Source organism: Delphinus delphis, chromosome 3 (genome assembly GCF_949987515.2).
Source record: "Delphinus delphis chromosome 3, mDelDel1.2, whole genome shotgun sequence".
NCBI lineage: Eukaryota > Metazoa > Chordata > Mammalia > Artiodactyla > Delphinidae > Delphinus > Delphinus delphis.
In genome coordinates this window covers 117,631,821-117,648,689 of record NC_082685.1, presented here as the reverse complement: position 1 = coordinate 117,648,689, position 16,869 = coordinate 117,631,821, and the positions used below count along the sequence as shown (strand labels likewise).

Genomic DNA, 16,869 nt, shown 5'->3' with positions numbered 1-16,869 from the left:
GTAATAAATGAAGTAACCTTTATGCGGCAGACTCTGGGCTCCTGCTTTGTGCCAGGTACTGGGCTGGACTTTGAAGACCCATAGAGGAAGGAAGATAGGAGGCTGCCCAGGGAGGGGCAGTGTATTGGAGCTGAGGCTTTGAAGTATTATAAACCGCACCTTACCACTTATTAGGTGTGGGTCCTTGGGAAAGTTGTCTAGCACCCTGAGCCCTTGCTTCCCCTTTTCTGAAAAGGGTTTTTTTCTGAAAAAAACCCTGAAAACTGGGTTCACCTCTTGGTGGCTGTTGAGCTGATAGACACAACCAAGCCAAAGATCGGGAGAAGAAAGAACTTATTATTACTTGCAGCAAGTGAGGAGAACACCGGGGATCTTCTCCAAAGCAGTGTCTGTCTGAACAGTGAAATTAGGGAAGTTTTAAGCTAAGGGTACTTGCGTATTCGTGAAGGGGCTTGAGCGGAGGAGAATTCAGCATAGAATTGGGGCAAAGGTCCACAGAGTCCAAGCTTTAGTTGATTGAAGTCAAGAGTGGCACCATCATCATTCCATCCTCCACCTGGGTGGGGGTCCTTAGTACCTGCAGAACTCAAAGATATATTATGATGTGTATCCCTTGAGGAGGAACTAGGACTCTGCCTTATCACTGCACTGTCGTTTGAGTGCCTTTTCCCCGTTCCTGCATTCCTTTGTTCCCTCAAGATCATAAATTACTGAGACCTGTTCAAGGGTGAGCCCTGTGGCCAGGCTTAGATCACAAAATGGCTTCTCTTATGTCAAGAAAGCCATTCCTGGGGCTTCCCTGGTGGCGCAGTGGTTGAGAGTCCGCCTGCTGATGCAGGGGACGCGGGTTCGTGCCCCGGTCTGGGAAGATCCCACATGCCGCGGAGCGGCTGGGCCCGTGAGCCACGGCCGCTGAGTCTGCGCGTCCGAAGCCTGTGCTCCGCAACGGGAGAGGCCACAGCAGTGAGAGGCTCGCGTACCGCAAAACAAAAACAAAAACAAAACAACAACAACAAAAAAGAAAGCCATTCCTGGTTCTGTTTCTCCAGGGACCCCCTAACTCATCTGCTTATAGTATTTCCCTGTAAGCTTGTACCTACTAAACGATCCCTCAGTTCAGTATGTGGCATGCTGTAGCAGGCAGACAGCGGTGGCTTTAAGAGCAGCCCACCGCCCGTTGAAGTTAGAGGTGTGGGAGCAGCGTCACCCTGTGCGTAAACAGTCTGTACACACGCGCTCTGCTGGGAGGTTTGTATGCCCAGGTGCTGGCGAGACAGGAGGACAGGGAGGCGCCTCATCCAGCAGGGACATTTGTGGAAGGCCCCCGGGAGGTAGTGGCACCATCCCTACTTGGTAGTGAGCCAGGACTTGAAGTCCACTTAAGGATTAGCTGGCAAAGAAAGGGGGAAGAACATTCCATTCTGGGCAGTAGGAAGTCTCTGCAAAGACACCCAGACACCTCTTTTGTAAGGTTTTGGTTTCCGGTTTGCCAGGGTCAGTAGGAAATCCATGAGCTCCGCACCCTCTGCTAAATTTGCAAAGAGAAGAGTTAAATGGGTTTTTAAGAAACGGAGGTCTTTTAAATCTGAAGTCTCCAGAATGAGAATACGCCTCTGGCTTGGCCGGTATTTGTAAGCTTAGTGATGGTGTCAAGTCCTCAGGAATTCAGTAGGTGCCAAGAATGGTTCCCACCCGGCCCCCCCGTGGTGGGATCTGAGCACACTCCCTGGCAACCCACCCCCTGGTTTCCCAGTTGCTGCCAAACTCCACTTTCAGAAGGAAGTGATTCCATTCCTTTCTGGCTCATGGGAATATTAAACAATCAAGATTAAATACCTTTGTGTACTTCAAGGGGTGGGTAAGTAAATATCTTTTGACATGTGGTAGTGCAGTGACAGGAAAGGAGCAGGTCACGTTTTAATGCTATGCTAGACGGACAACAGAATGTAAAGTGTGTGTGTGTGTGTGTGTGTGGCAGGGACATACGCTATGTTGAATCTTATTGTGAAGATTTATAACAGCAAAATAATCCAATTAAAAGTCTGCCATCCCCTTCAAATACTTGTAAAAATTCTTTGTTTAGATCCAGTGGCTTTAATTCCAGAAACCAGCATCTTCTGAGTCTTTACTGTGTTCATAAAGGCCCTGTGCTAAATGTGATACCTCGTCATCTCATTTAATTGCCAAAACAACTTTATGAAGCAGGTAGATATTGAGGTTTTCTAGAACTTGTAGTTGGGTAGTTGGCAGATCTGGAGTGAGCCCAGGTAATTGGATTCCATTGTGCTCGTCACCAAGCTAAAGCAATCCCATCATCCCTAAGTTTGAAAAGTTGCTCTTTTTCACAGACATAATTTTTAGTGTTTTTTTTCTTTTCCCCCCACACCTTAGTTTTATTCCTTGACTTCAAACCAACTCAATGACTTGTCTGGGCTTAGCAGTTATTGTTTTTCTGGCAGAGTAATATGCAATAATGTGAAGATTTTTAGGTGAAATTTAAGGAGTGTTGGACCTACTACGTCTAACAGGTAATGTTGAGACTCGAATTGGCTATGCTTATTAGATACAAAACCTTCTCCCAGAGGTTCTCTGGGAAACCTTTCAGGTTAACAAGGCATCATCTCCAATGTGTATTACTTCTTAGAACACGTTCACTCACATATCAGAATGGAATAAGAAAGGTAGAGAGGGAAGGCAGTGATGCTGTGACTGTAGGCTATTGGTGATAGAGCCATTGAGAAAGTAAAGGGAGAACAAACAAATCTGTTATTAAAGAACCATAGCAGAAATCAGTTTGAGCTTCTTAATGTAGTTTTAACATTCCATGTATAGGGTGAATGGATTGAGAAGAATCAATGTTCTTTGTGCTAGGTTAGTGGTTTTCCAAGAGTGGTGCCCAGACAGCAGCATAAGCATTACCTTAGAACTTGTTAGAAATGAAAATTCTCGTTCTAACTCGGACCTAGGCCGGATAAAATGAGATTAGTCTTCCTAAGATGGGGTGGATAATTATTAAACCTAATCACATCAGGATGAGGATCAGGGAATTTGGATTTTTTTCTTGTTTGTAATTGATTCTGGATTTGTTAAACTAACAATAGCACCATTTCTGTGCTGATTTGACTGTTAACACTGGATAATAACAAGGTAGTCAGATAGGTTAATAATATTTAATGAGCCCGATAAATATTAGATAATTTTATATATGATATTTTTCTTTCATTTCTTCCCCCTTTTATGTTACAGGCTAAATACTAACTGAGTCTCTTGGGACTGTTTCCTTAGGTTAAAAACGTTTCTGCAGGCACACAAGACATGCCTCCTCCCCTTTCTGACTACGGGGAGAGAGTGGACAGCCCCGTGGCCTACTCCTCCAATGGTAAAGTGAACGAGAAGCGACTGTATCCAGAGTCTTCCTATAAAACAACACCGTAAGTAGCGTCTTCCTTCTTTTGCTAGAATGAGTCCGAAAAAGTGAGTATTTGCATGTGTTTATAAATCAGTTGCTGTTTTGTGCCATTTGCCAAAAAAAAAAAAAAAAAACCCAACAGTTTTCACAAAGGCTGGAGACTGATCTCTGCCTTATAGGTGGAGGCGGAATGTGGTTCTTTCCTATTTCCGGTTTTGAAGTTTAGATGAGGGTGGAAGGGTATTACCGATTGATAGCAGAGCTAAGTGTGGTTCTCAGTCTCTCCTCCTCCCTATAATTATTAGATCTCTTTTGCTAGGGGATGTGAAACTGATAAAACCTCTAGATTTTGTTTTACCTGTGGTGTGAAAAACCTCCCAGTGAGTTTCTGGCCTAGAGTAGGTACCATTCAGGTTATGGAAATAGTATCCCCGTTGCGGTTTTAGGTTACCCTGAAGCCTAAGTCTAATTCACCTTAATGACAAGAGAGAGATGTTGGGGATATTGTTAAGGACTTGGATGCAGTTTGCCTGAGGATGATAAATTAATGTTCCTGTATATAATTCTAGAACTCCAAGTTCCTTCGTAGACCAAAAAAATAAACCTTCCCTTTAGCTAATTTGATCGTTCTAAGTTAAAGGTTTATCTGCTGGGAAATTTTTGTTCAAAGTTTTATCTCCAACCTCCACCGCCACTTAGGGGGCCGAGTTTGTAGAGGTCCACTCTGAGTGCATAGTAGTTTGGGTGCCTGGAGCCCCTAAGATGACACCAGCAGGTGAGTTAAGTATGGAATCAGTTTGAAGAGAATAGATCTTATTATTACCCTGGAATGGAATTTGGAAGTCGACTGGCATTCTGCCTTACACTCTGTATGTTTTATTTTGGTCTTCAGTATCAAGCTCACTTTTGATTTCAGTTGTAAATGATTTGGAGGAAGAGCATTTTCTCTCTTCTCCTTCTCTTTGGATTTTGACAAAAACCAAATCATGTGAGGCTATGAGAGGCAGAGGTACACAGCAGAGGTGCAATCCTTCTAAAAGGGTCAAGCTATGATTTGCATGACTTCCATGCATACAAAATAAATACCTACAATGCATCTTGTGACCAGCTGTGCCTCCAAATTAATTGTAAGGCCTGCAGGGCTTCACAGCGTTCCCACATGCTGTCCCTTGTTATGAGAACTAAGATATTTTCACAGATTCATTTGGAACAGTTTAAATATCTTACTTATTCTTCAATAAGCCAGTACATTCATGATGTAAAATTTAAAAGGAGCAAAGGGAATCCCTTTTGTCCCCAGCTGTCTAGTTTCTCTCCCCAGGGGCAGCTAGTGTTACCAATTTCTTTTACGTCCTTCCAGGGGTTATTTTTATGATGTTGATGCCAAATATGATGTTGGTTATTTTTTCCTTTTAAAAGACAATAGCATATTAAATGCATTGTTAGCAATATATCTTCGTGATTGTCCATGTCAGTATACAGCATTTACTGATCTGTTTTATAGCTACATAATATTCCATTAAATGGGTATACTAAAATTTGTTTTATTAATCCCACATTGATGCACACTTTTCCCCAATGTCTTGTTATTACAAACCTCTGCAGAGAATGAACTTGCACATTGCACATTTATCACTTTGCAAATATGTCAGTGTATCTGGAGGAAACATATTAAAAGCACAATTGCCAGGTTAAAGGAAATTGCATATTTTATTTTGATAGATGTCGTCAAATTGTACTCCATAAGGGTTGTACCAGTTTGTACTCCAGGAGTACACCCTAGAAGTTTTTTGAAGGCCTGGAAAATGCAAATATGATGTTTAGTTTTAGAACCCAGCAGAAGGGGAGGATGGGATGGTGCCAAGGTAAGGGATAACGAATGCAACAGTGTGTAGTAATGCAACAGTGTGTAGTAATGACGGGAGGAGCTTGCAGCCTCTGGCGGGTAGTAGACATTGTTGATTGTTGTCTGCGGCAGAGCATTGAGCGCTACGGAGGATTCAGTGTACGTCCTTCTGGATGACGAAGGGATGCACGTTAAGTCGTAGCCTGTCTTTCTTCAGGTGTTTCTTGAAGGTGTTTAGTAACTCACCAGTGCCTCTCCTCCTTATTATTGTAGTGGATGGAGAAGGAATTAGAATCGGAACGTTGTCTGAGGTCCAGGTGAAGAATGAGGTGCCTCAGTACTAAGATGTTTCCCCCCGAGGCATAACGTACATTCAGTAGAGAGCACTAATCTTGATATACAGGCTGATGAGAGTTCACGCATGTGGTCACTGAAGTAACTACCCTCAGACCGAGAGAGAGGCATTTCAAGCGCCCCAAAACGTTGTCTTCTCCACGGGTACCCCCCTTTCCCCACCACCACTGTTTTGACGCCTGTCACCATATCAGAGCTCTTATAAAATGTAATCATATGGAAATTATTCTGGTGTCTGGCTCCTTTTGCTCTCACCATAATGTCCTAACCTTAGAATTTTAAGGCAGTTAGAATTAATCCCGGATTAGGAGACAGCAGAATGTAGCTGAAGATAGTTTCTTCTCCACCCTCTCTTAAGTGAATTTGGGAGATAGTAGGTACACTCCCTACTCTCTTTTCCACACCCAGGGTGAATTAACCTTTGTAAATCAAAGAAGTGGAGTGCTGATGCGATTCAGAGCTTTCAGGGCAGGCTGACACCTTAGAGTGCCCAGTGAGACCATTGTCTGGTAGTAGTATTTAGGCTGGTAGGATAATCTGTTAGGGCTTTTACACGGGGGGGGGGGGGGGGGGGGGGGGGGGGGGGGGCGGGGGGGTTGTAGGAATTCACTGGTTCGCCTAAGGCCCAGAGATGGTGATAGCTTCGGGCACAGCATGATCCAGGGACTCAGAAGATATCAGGGTTCTTGTTGCTATGCTGGTTTTATTCTCAGTACAGCTTCTTTTGTAGCAGGCTAGCCATGCACATTCCTCAGGCTGTCCTGATCTTCTAGCACCAGATTCAGAGAATGGAATTTACTTTCCCAAAACTTACATATCAAATCTATTGGAAAGATTCTGATTGGTGCTTTTTGGGTCCAGGAAGATGAGTTCTCTGATTGGCAAGGCTTGGATATTCCCCTCAGTGATGATGGCTGTTTTAAAATACCATGTATATCATGGATGTCGTTCCAACAGTCATGACACTGATGTGATCATGCATTTTGTTTCTCCCTCCTCCCTGATACTGGGTGTCCTCAATGAAGAGAATTCTTGTGAATGTCTTTTCAATTCAGTAATTACCTTGAACCCCTGCCATGTACCGGGCCAGGTGCTCCTGGGAATACGGAGTTCGTGTTCCCATAGAGGTTGCAATACAACAGGGGCGGAAGGAAGTGCACAATAACTACACTGTTGGGGTGAGAGAGAGCAGCAAAGGCATGTGAGGGTGTGTGTGTGTGTGTGTGTGTGTGAGAGAGAGAGAGAGAGAGAGAAAATAAAGCAAGTTTAAAAAAGAAGGAAGTCAAAAACTACACAAGGGCAGATTTCCGCACCTAGGGGACTGAGTCAGATACTGAGGAAAGTATACAGGTGGTTACCTCTGGCTTGTGCAGATTTTCGAACTAATCAGACTTGTCTCTAAAAGTAGGTTTGAAGGTGACTAAGAGTTCACATATCCCCTAACTGTCAAATTTATATATACTTTTCTTGCCAAGCATTTCGTTTTTAGCTTTCATGCTGTATCAAGTTATTGTTTAGTGTTTGAAAGGGTGTAGGAAGAGGGGAGATGGAAAACTTCTAAGGTGAAGATTTATAATATCAATACCTAATATAAAATTACGGGAGGAGGCCCGCCTTAATATTTTGGGGTTTTTTTTCTAATTTCTTTTGCCCTTTAGCATCCTCCCCCTCTGGCCCCCAGCACTTCAAACAAACCCACTGCATTCTAAAGGTTTTGTTTGCCACCTCGAAGCTAAGAAGCATAGTACCTGGCAGGGTGTCTAGGAACTCGTTAATCATTGACTCACAGAGAAAGTCACATTTTCCTTCCTTTAGAAGTAGCATTAACAGAGCACTCAAAGCCATGTTAACCTGGATAAATTTAGAAAGAAGAAATAAATACCACCACCACCCCAGCTACCACCCCCCCCCCTAAAGCTTTAGGAGTCTATAAGAAATTAATAAGTGTGATTAGAAATCTAAGACTTTGGCAACAGTTAGAACCAAGCAGTTTTGGATCACCTAGCAAACAGTCCACCTCGTGGATAAAGCTCAAGATGACAGTTCTGTAAGTTGAAAGCAATAAAAAACGAAATCCTTCAGACTTTTAAATAGTTGACTTGAATAGCAAGGCTGATGTTGGAAAGTCTCAGGTGCCTGGTTTCTCCTCTTGCCCTACTCCAGCTCTGCTACAGGGGGAAAGTGCAGCTTTGCATTTCTGTTACTCAGAAGTAGTCTACAGTTGCCACTGCTCTTGGTCTTTTATTCCATGTTAGGCTTCGTTTTTCTGCTTGTGGCAGAAACATTATATGCAATTTAAAAATCTGATGCAATATTAAATAATTGGCGTTACAAAAATAAGTGTAATGTTAACTCTTCCATTTCATTCATTCTACAGGGCTTCAGGATTAACAGTGCAACTTAAAAAAGTCTTAACAAGCTCTTTCATCCATTACAATATAAAGCTTTTTAGGGTTTTTGTTTTTTTAGTTTAAATTTTCAGTATTTTTCATTTTTCAACATTGTATCTTGAAAAGAGAATTGATACAGAGGAGGCTAAAATTAATATTACCAAGAGGTTATCTCTGAGAGTCAGCCTCTACAGGTAGATACGTATGTGCATTCCTCTCCCCACTCAGCATTCCATGGAACTAGAAGAACCTGTAGAAGAGAGTCGTGATTGTTATTTTCCTAACAGCCTTTTGTGGAGGAAGTCCCTGGCACGGGTCAGGTCAATAATTCTCTTCCGGATCAGCGTGTTTCCTAAAGTGAAATCTTACATCCATTTTTCGTACAGGGCTTACTAATGAGCTCCCCTTACATCAGAGCCTTAAAGCTGTTCGTGTGCATTAGGGGAGCTGGGCTGGTGCTGTGTTGAGTGCAGGAAGCTGGGGATCTGCCCAGTGCTGGGCAGGTGGCTGGTTGAGTGAATGCGGCCCACGTGTTGCTGCCCTCTGTGGTCTCGGTGCTCTGACAAAGTCTGGTAATGCTCGCGGACAGATGATTCCTGTTTTGTTAGGGTGCCTGAAGTGGCTCAGGAGCTGCCAGTGACTTCACCTGTGGAGGACTTCCGGCAGCCTCATTACAGCAACAGTGGTAACTTGGAGACGCTTTCAAAAAGGGCTCCCTCGAAGGGCAAGGCAGGAAAGTCGAGGAGATCAGAGCAAGACCACTATGAAACAGACTACACGACGGGCGGCGAGTCCTGTGATGAGCTGGAGGAGGACTGGATCAGGTACTGGGGCGCCTCTTGCTGGAACCCCTTGCGCATCTGATAGTTGTACAACCAGGTTTTGGTGGTGTTGCCTCCTCAACTGGGGTGGGTGGTACAACTTCATTCTTTGCCAACCAGGGCTGGAGACAGTTTCTTGATATTTTTTTTTCCCTTAGTACTCTTTTTTTTTTTCCTGGTACGCGGGCCTCTCACTGTTGTGGCCTCTGCCGTTGCGGAGCACAGGCCTCGGACGCGCAGCCTCAGCGGCCATGGCTCACGGGCCCAGCCGCTCCGCGGCATCTTCCCGGACCGGGGCGCGAACCCGTATCCCCTGCATCGGCAGGCGGACTCTCAACCACTGCGCCGCCAGGGAAGCCCCCTTGGTACTCTTCTGTAATAAAGATTGACCTGGAGGGAATATGTTTGGCTTAAAAGCACTTTGGCTTAAAAACATGTCAACACTTTCAGCGCACCTCCACAAAATGACTGATAAACTTCGCCAGTGCTGTATGCTTTTACCAATAGTCACCCAAGCAAGGTTTTTCAAGTAAATGAAATACAAGTATAGAGGAACTTTGTTTTACTAATTATAAAATTCCGGACCAGTGCTATGGCTTTCCTTTGGCGTTTACTTTTAAGTTAAGCTTTCACGATGAGACCAGAGAGTCTTTTAAAAGTTTAATCCAGAGGACTTTGGCAAACAGTTTTGTAAACAGTGGAGTTAACAATTTAGTGTCGTGGTTAAGTTACTTTGTGTGTCAGTGGTTTTGTTATAGTCCATCATTGCCAGCTGTACTCGTGTATGACCTATGGCCTTTTTTTGCCCAAGTATTCTGAGGAATGGGACACAAATCAGAAACATTTGCTGTGTGATTTGTGGTTAATCAAAACATTGCTTCTCAAGGTATTAGGAGGGATGGATGGGGCAAGTATAGCTAGAAGTCCCATACTCACTGGTGGCTCTCATATTTCATCTCCCCCTTACCCCTCAAGAGTTTTGGCCTAGTTCAGTCATCTGTCTATAAAATATTTGCCTGTCTTGTATCATGCAAGATTTAAGTGAAAACTTTTAGAAATTCTGAATTCTTGTTTCCCTTTTGAGCAAATCATTTAATTTCTCCTGTCTGTAAAATGAAGATATTTAGACTGTCTTAGATATGACATTTAAAATTCCATATTGCTGTGAAGTTCCTTAGTCCCGTGAAACAATTCATAGTATTTCCTCAGTGGATTATGGGTGGTTAATAGCATCACTGTCATATGTAAAGAATAGCTGGCATATTGAGAGATTACAAGTGGTACAGAATTTCAGGGTTTTTTTCATAGTTTACCACATTGCCAGATTATTTTTACAATGAGCATGCATTTTCATACATGTACCTTTTAATGTCTACTTTTACAATCAAAGTGATTTCCATTAAGGAAAAACAAGACACCCACCCCCCGCCTCAACAAAAACAATGCTCGAAACAGTCTGAAAACTGTAGGTGGTAGCAGAAAACAGCCAGCTGCCAGTTAGCTGCTCTGCCACTGAAGTGATGAAAATATCCTTTGTGTTCCACAATTCCAGTTTTAACACTTTTAATGTTAAGTATCCATTCTCATGTGGTGTTGTGTATTCAGAATAAATGAGTTCCTAAGACCACCCTGAAATTTCATAAATGATTTTCAACTTATTTCTAAAAATCAGTAGGCATAGTTTTTTTTTTTTAAAAAAAAACATGAGCAGCAACGTAAAAAGCATAATCATTCTTAAAAGAACTCATTTGCATCCCACCTTTCTCTACCCATAAGCAACAACAACAAAAACAAAACCAAGGGCTTCCCTGGTGGCACAGTGGTTGAGAGTCCGCCTGCCGATGCAGGGGACACGGGTTTGTGCCCCGGTCCGGGAAGATCCCACATGCCATGGAGCGGCTGGGCCCGTGAGCCATGGCCGCTGAGCCTGCGTGTCCGGAGCCTCGGGAGAGGCCACAACAGTGAGAGGCCCGCGTACCACAAAAAACAAAAAAACCCCAAACCAAGAGAATGTCATTCTCCACATCCCACCAGCTTATCATCTTTGAGAAAGAAGCACTGGATCTTAGGTCTGCTAAGGATACATAAGTAATCATTTTCTCACTGAATTTTTAGGGAATATCCACCTATCACTTCAGATCAACAAAGACAACTCTACAAGAGGAATTTTGACACTGGCCTGCAGGAATACAAGAGCTTACAAGCAGAACTTGATGAGATCAATAAAGAACTCTCTCGTCTGGATAAAGAACTGGATGACTATAGAGAAGAAAGTGAAGAGTATATGGTAAATTGAAATCTGCTAATTATATATTACATAGAATTTTATTCTAATCTATGGAGCTACATTATCCTTTATACTAATATGATACAGATTTTGCTAGTAGTTATCAAACTAATTTCATTGAAGAGTCATTGAAATCAAGTCTTAGATTAAAGTCTTTCCAAATTGAAAAGTGTACTAACGTAGTTAAGAATTACAAAGCAACGGTCTGTGTACATATTGGTTTGGCCAAAAAGTTCGTTCAGGTTCGTCCATAATACATCCCTTCCTGCTTAAAAGAAAATACCTACATTAGTTTTTCTATTTATAAACAAAGTTCGCTCCTTCGGTAAAAATTTCAAATAATACAGAATTACATACAGAAAAATAAATTGCCTTAAATTTTGTCACCAAAATATTAGTTGTTAAAATGTCCCCTCTGCAGAAGTGCACCTAGACACAATCTTTGATAAAAAATCATAAGTTTTACTTATATCCTTCCTGCTTTTTTACTCAATAATAGTTTATGGCTCTTTTTTTTTTTTCTTGATCACCTGGCTGGAGTAGTGTTTGTCCCTGTAAAGTTACTCATTACTTTTTTTTGTTTGTTTTGTTTTGTTTTTGTGGGGTTTTTTGCGAAGACTACTCATTACTTTTTAACCCCCATCTCCATATTGTGCTCTTTAGAAGGAAGTCACTATGCATAGGTCACACTTAAGGACTGGGGAATTATGCTCCAGCAGTATACCTACACAAATTATTTGGAATTTGTCTGCATGGGAAATTTGTCACTTCCTCCCATTTATTTGATCATTTATGTCAGTATAGACTCATGGTTATTTGTTTTATACTTTGGGTTATAATCCAACACTACTTAGTTTTGTTGCTTGAATTGTTTTAGTTAGGACCATTGGGAGCTCTTGGTTGCCTCCTGTGTTTCTTTGAGATATCCCCATCATTGTGAAGGTTTTTCTTTTTAAATACTTACTGGCACTGCTTATATCTTGCTTTTTTATTCAATGATTATTTATGGTTATCATTTCATGTCAATAATAAAGATCTACTTACTGAGAAAATATTTTTGTGTATTAAAAAAATAACTCCACAATTTTCCATTTTGTGGTTGTACCATAATTTACTTGAGTGACCCTCTATGAATAGACATCTAGGTATGTCTCCCCACTGCCACACATACACTCTGCCCCTATTAGTAATACACTGGTGAACCTCTCCATCCTTACACACTTACCCACTTATCTGCTAGAACGAATTCCAGAATGTGAAATTGCTGAGTCAGAGGTTAGTACATTTAAACTTTTGTTGCAAAAGTGCCCTCCAGAAAGATTATATCAACTGTATTCCTGCTAGTAATGCTCTAGAGGCTCCTCTGACCCACATCTCACTAACATTTTATGTCTGAAAAATTACTGACTTGTGTCTTAGATACCAGTATTTAAACTTTTTTATCACATCACGTATTTATTGGAACTTCATAGTCCTTTTATGAAATACTCTTTGCCATTTTTTTTTTTTTTTTTTGCGGTACGTGGGCCTCTCACTGCTGTGGCCTCTCCCGTTGCGGAGCACAGGCTCAGCGGCCACAGCTCACGGGCCCAGCCGCTCTGCGGCATGTGGGATCCTCCCGGACCGGGGCACGAACCCGTGTCCCCTGCATTGGCAGGTGGACTCTCAACCACTGCGCCACCAGGGAAGCCCCCCCTTTGCCATTTTTAATTGGGGTGATCTGCTTTCCGGTTTCGAAGTATTTGCTTCGTATATAGTTTGATTTATTTATTGTTTTCTTTTATGGCTTCTCTATGGTATCGTAAACCTTTCTTAATGCAATCAATGCTTATTCATTTTTACTGTGTCCTTGATGTGGAAGTGCTGAGGTTACAAAGACAAATCATGTTTCCACCCCCAAAGAGCTCATATTCAAAGAGAGAAACTGATACCTAAGCAACTTTGACAATGGGACTAATGCCATATTTACATTATGTATAGAAAGTACTGTAACTAACTTCTCTGAGAAGGAATAAAGTCTGCTGAAGGCCTGGAGAGTTTAGGAGAGGCTTCACTGAGAGATAGCCAGTACACATTCTCCAGAGAGTAGGGGAGGTACATGAGTACAGCTATAAGGGGAACATGACGGAAATCTGGAAGCATTAATGTGCTTAATTTTTTAAAGAATTGCAAATGGTGGACACTGAGGCTGGAAAGGTAGGAGACTAGATTAGTAGAGAATTTAATGGAGTGCTCAGACCAGTTTTATAATGGGATGTAACCTGCTCAGAGCCGTGCTTTATGAAAAAGTTCTCTGTGGTCTACGTGCCACGTGGACTGGCATGGGGAGAGATGAGAGGCAGCAGGACAGATAGTTACCTGTCTGTATTTTAATGTCATAAATTTCCTGTCACTGGACTCCTCAGGCCCTTCTACTGACCAAAATAGTTTTGAGAACTTTAAGACTTCGTTATTTTAATTCCCTATATTTTTGTCATAAGATGACATTTTTAGCTTCAAAATATAACATGAGGAGTGTTATTTTTGAAAGAGAAAATGCCCCACTAAACATATTTCTTTGTTTCTCATTAATAGGCTGCTGCTGATGAATACAATAGACTGAAACAAGTTAAGGGAGTAAGTATCCCAGATTGTAAGATTCTTTTAGGAAGAACTTATCTATTATGTGCTTTTCATTTAACCTTTAGAATGACTCTGAATACCTTGTCACACATGCACTGATTATAGACAAAAGGCCCTATAATTGCAAGATGAAAACTGTAAGAAGTTGGAAGCTTAATTTCAGTTGTTTGCAACTACAACCAGCACTGATGCAAAAAAAAAAAAATTTGTTTTTTTAGTTTGAAGTATACATACAGAAAAATACACAGATCATAAGTATACAACTTGGTAAATTTTCACAGAGCAACCACACACCTTTGTACCTGGCATCCCGATAAAGAAATACATTTCGTAGTACCCCTTGTATGCTCATCCAATTTTTACACTCACCCCAGAGGTAACCACCATCCTAAGTTCTAACATCATGTATTAGTATTGCGTATTTTGAACTTTATATAAATGGAATCATACAGTATGTAATTTGTGTGTGATTTCTTTTGCTCAGTATTGTTTGTGAGAATCATTCAGATGGTGGCATGAAGCAGTGGTTCATTTTTAAGTGTGTATACACACAGGCACACATTTGCTAGGTATATACATAGTCATGAAATTGCAAGGTCATTGAGCAGGTGGGGATCCTGCCTTGGGTAGGGACTGTCAACAGCATCCCTGGTTTGTGCCACTTTACATTCCTAACAAGCAGTGTAGATTCCTGTTGCTTCATATCCTTGCGAGCACTTGGCATCATCAGTCTTCTTTTTTTTTCTCCTTTGGCCACACAGCGTGGCTTGTGGGATCTTAGTTCCCCAGCAAGGGATCGAACCTGGGCCCTCAGCAATAAAAGCACAGAGTCCCAACCACCCACTGGACTGCCAGGGAATTTTCCCAGCATCATCAGTCTTTATTGCCTTAAAACATTTTTGGTTTTTAAAAGACTTTATATTAATTTTTAAAATTCCAGAATCATTAATTTTTTTTTTTTGGCTGTGCTGCGCAGCTTGTGGGATCTTAGTTCCCAGACCAGGGATCAAACCCGGGCCCATGGCAGTGAAAGTGCCGAGTCTTTTTTTTTTTTTTTTTAACATCTTTATTGGGGTATAATTGCTTTACAATGGTGTGTTAGTTTCTGCTTTATAACAAAGGAAAGTGCTGAGTCTTAACCACTGGATCACCAGGGAATTCCCAGAACGTCATGAATTTAAATTCAAGAGTTTAAAAATGTACATAGTACAATTTCCTGTCTCACTCCCTATTTACCCCGTTTCTTTATTCTAAGGATACTTTATTCTAAGGATACTTTCTAAGTAACCCCATATCACCAGTTTCTTGTTTTACTGATTTTTATTTTTTTTTAAATCATGTTTTAACAAAAAAAGGCCGATAAATTTTCTTGGTCACTTTACAAATCATTAGAAATGAGTGTATCCTTTGTAAAACCCAGGTTAGAAGATATGACTGAGAAAAGAAAATCAGCTGCTCATGTGGTTAGAGATAACTGCCAGGTGCCTTATGCATGTTACTTCATTTAACACTCCCTGCAATTCTATATGACTAATGCTCCCTTTTTGTTGTTGTTCACCTCTGCCTTCCCAGCAGCTAAAACATAACTCGTTTTTAGTTTGTTAAATTTACGCGATTCTTTTTTCTTTCCTCCTTTTTTAGTCTGCAGATTACAAAAGTAAGAGGAATTATTGCAAGCAGTTGAAGAGCAAATTGTCACACATTAAGAAGATGGTTGGAGATTATGATCGACGGAAAACATAGACAGCAGATGCCACATTGTTAGGTTAAGAAGTATCTGACTGACATCTCTGCAATGTTATCAGGAGTCAAAATGACTTTGGACTCTAACCTGGGAGGCCAAATCTTTGTGATCATTACAGAGTTTTGGTAGTTTTAATATCATCAGTATTGAATGATATCATCAGTATATCATCATCATTTTATAAATAGCTTTTGATAATCGACTGGGCTGAACACTCCAAGTAAGGACTTTATGCTTTAAACATTGGTTCTTGTATTAAGAACTTTTGTTTGAGGTTTTTAAAGCTTTAAGGAAGGTCCTGGAGTACACTGTGCTGTGAACTTTCACACCCTAGGCAATCAGGTGTTAATACCTAAGTATGCTCATTGGGTCTTATAGGGGATAGTTTAATTCTCCCAGAATTCTCCCTTCAGATAACTGTTACTTATAATCATTTATTTTCAGATAAGGAAACTGGGGCCCTGCAATAAAGTCTCTGAAGTGAAACTGCTTGTTGCCTAGCTTGCAGTTTTGGTTAAGTCTGTTTTATGACTCCATTGATAAAGTCCCTGGCCTTTTCCTATTTTAACTACTACGGATACTGAGTGCTACCAGCCTCCCTATTGATTTTTTTCTGTGTATAAATGCTTAAGAGCTTTTTATTTCATGTTATCCTGGTAATAAAGATCATGTAAAAGTAACAAATGTGTGAAATTTGAAGATTGTAAATATATGTTTACCTTTTAAAAATCAAAGTTTAAACCTGCTGGTTAGAATTTTGTTGCGTATTTTAAAATGCTTTTTATCTTTTATGGTTTACATGCTTTTTTTAAACCAACTAGCCTTTTCCATTATATCAAAGTATCCAATTACAATTATAATTCAATTGTGACTTGAATTGTATCTTATGGGAATATTCAAGTTTTGTACATATTTTATAATTATTAAAACTGGTGTTTTCTTTCCATAATGTACCTTTTTGATGTCATTAGTGCTGTTAATACTAAGCTATGGAAAACTACACTCAGAAGTTGTATCTGTTATGTTTTAAACTGTTTTGGGTGCTGTGCTGGTTGGTAGCTTCCTAAATCCTTTGGCTAACAGAAGGCTGATTTGTCTGGAAATGGAATCCAATATCATAAAACACCAAATTATTTCAAATGGTGCCCTTAAATCTCAGCTTTTTTTTGAATTCAGTTTTTTTCTGGTAAAGTAAAATTAGCTGATAATACTGGATATGTAGCTAACCAAGTTGATTGTGATTATCCCCTCAGTTTGGAACTCTCATTTAAGTATATTGTTTTTAATATATAAGTCTGCATCATTTTCCAAAGATAAAAATAAGGTTTCCATTATAACGCTGATACAGTTCTTCAAGTTGAAGAAATTCTTAATTTTCTGTGTGCTGTTCATACTA

At 40.8% G+C, this 16,869-nt stretch overlaps 1 protein-coding gene across 5 annotated transcripts in view; it reads left to right on the top strand.

The window, feature by feature from the left end:
* The window catches only part of OCLN (occludin), a 47,386-nt gene extending 30,517 nt beyond the window's left edge, over window positions 1-16,869 (top strand). For all 5 annotated transcript variants that reach the window (XM_060009358.1, XM_060009359.1, XM_060009357.1 and 2 more), the window contains 5 exons: window positions 3,286-3,431; window positions 8,608-8,823; window positions 10,936-11,107; window positions 13,682-13,723; window positions 15,371-16,869. In XM_060009358.1, coding sequence (XP_059865341.1) covers window positions 3,286-3,431; window positions 8,608-8,823; window positions 10,936-11,107; window positions 13,682-13,723; window positions 15,371-15,472 — 678 coding nt within the window. In that variant the 3' untranslated portion in view covers window positions 15,473-16,869. The remainder of the gene's footprint in view (window positions 1-3,285; window positions 3,432-8,607; window positions 8,824-10,935; window positions 11,108-13,681; window positions 13,724-15,370) is intronic.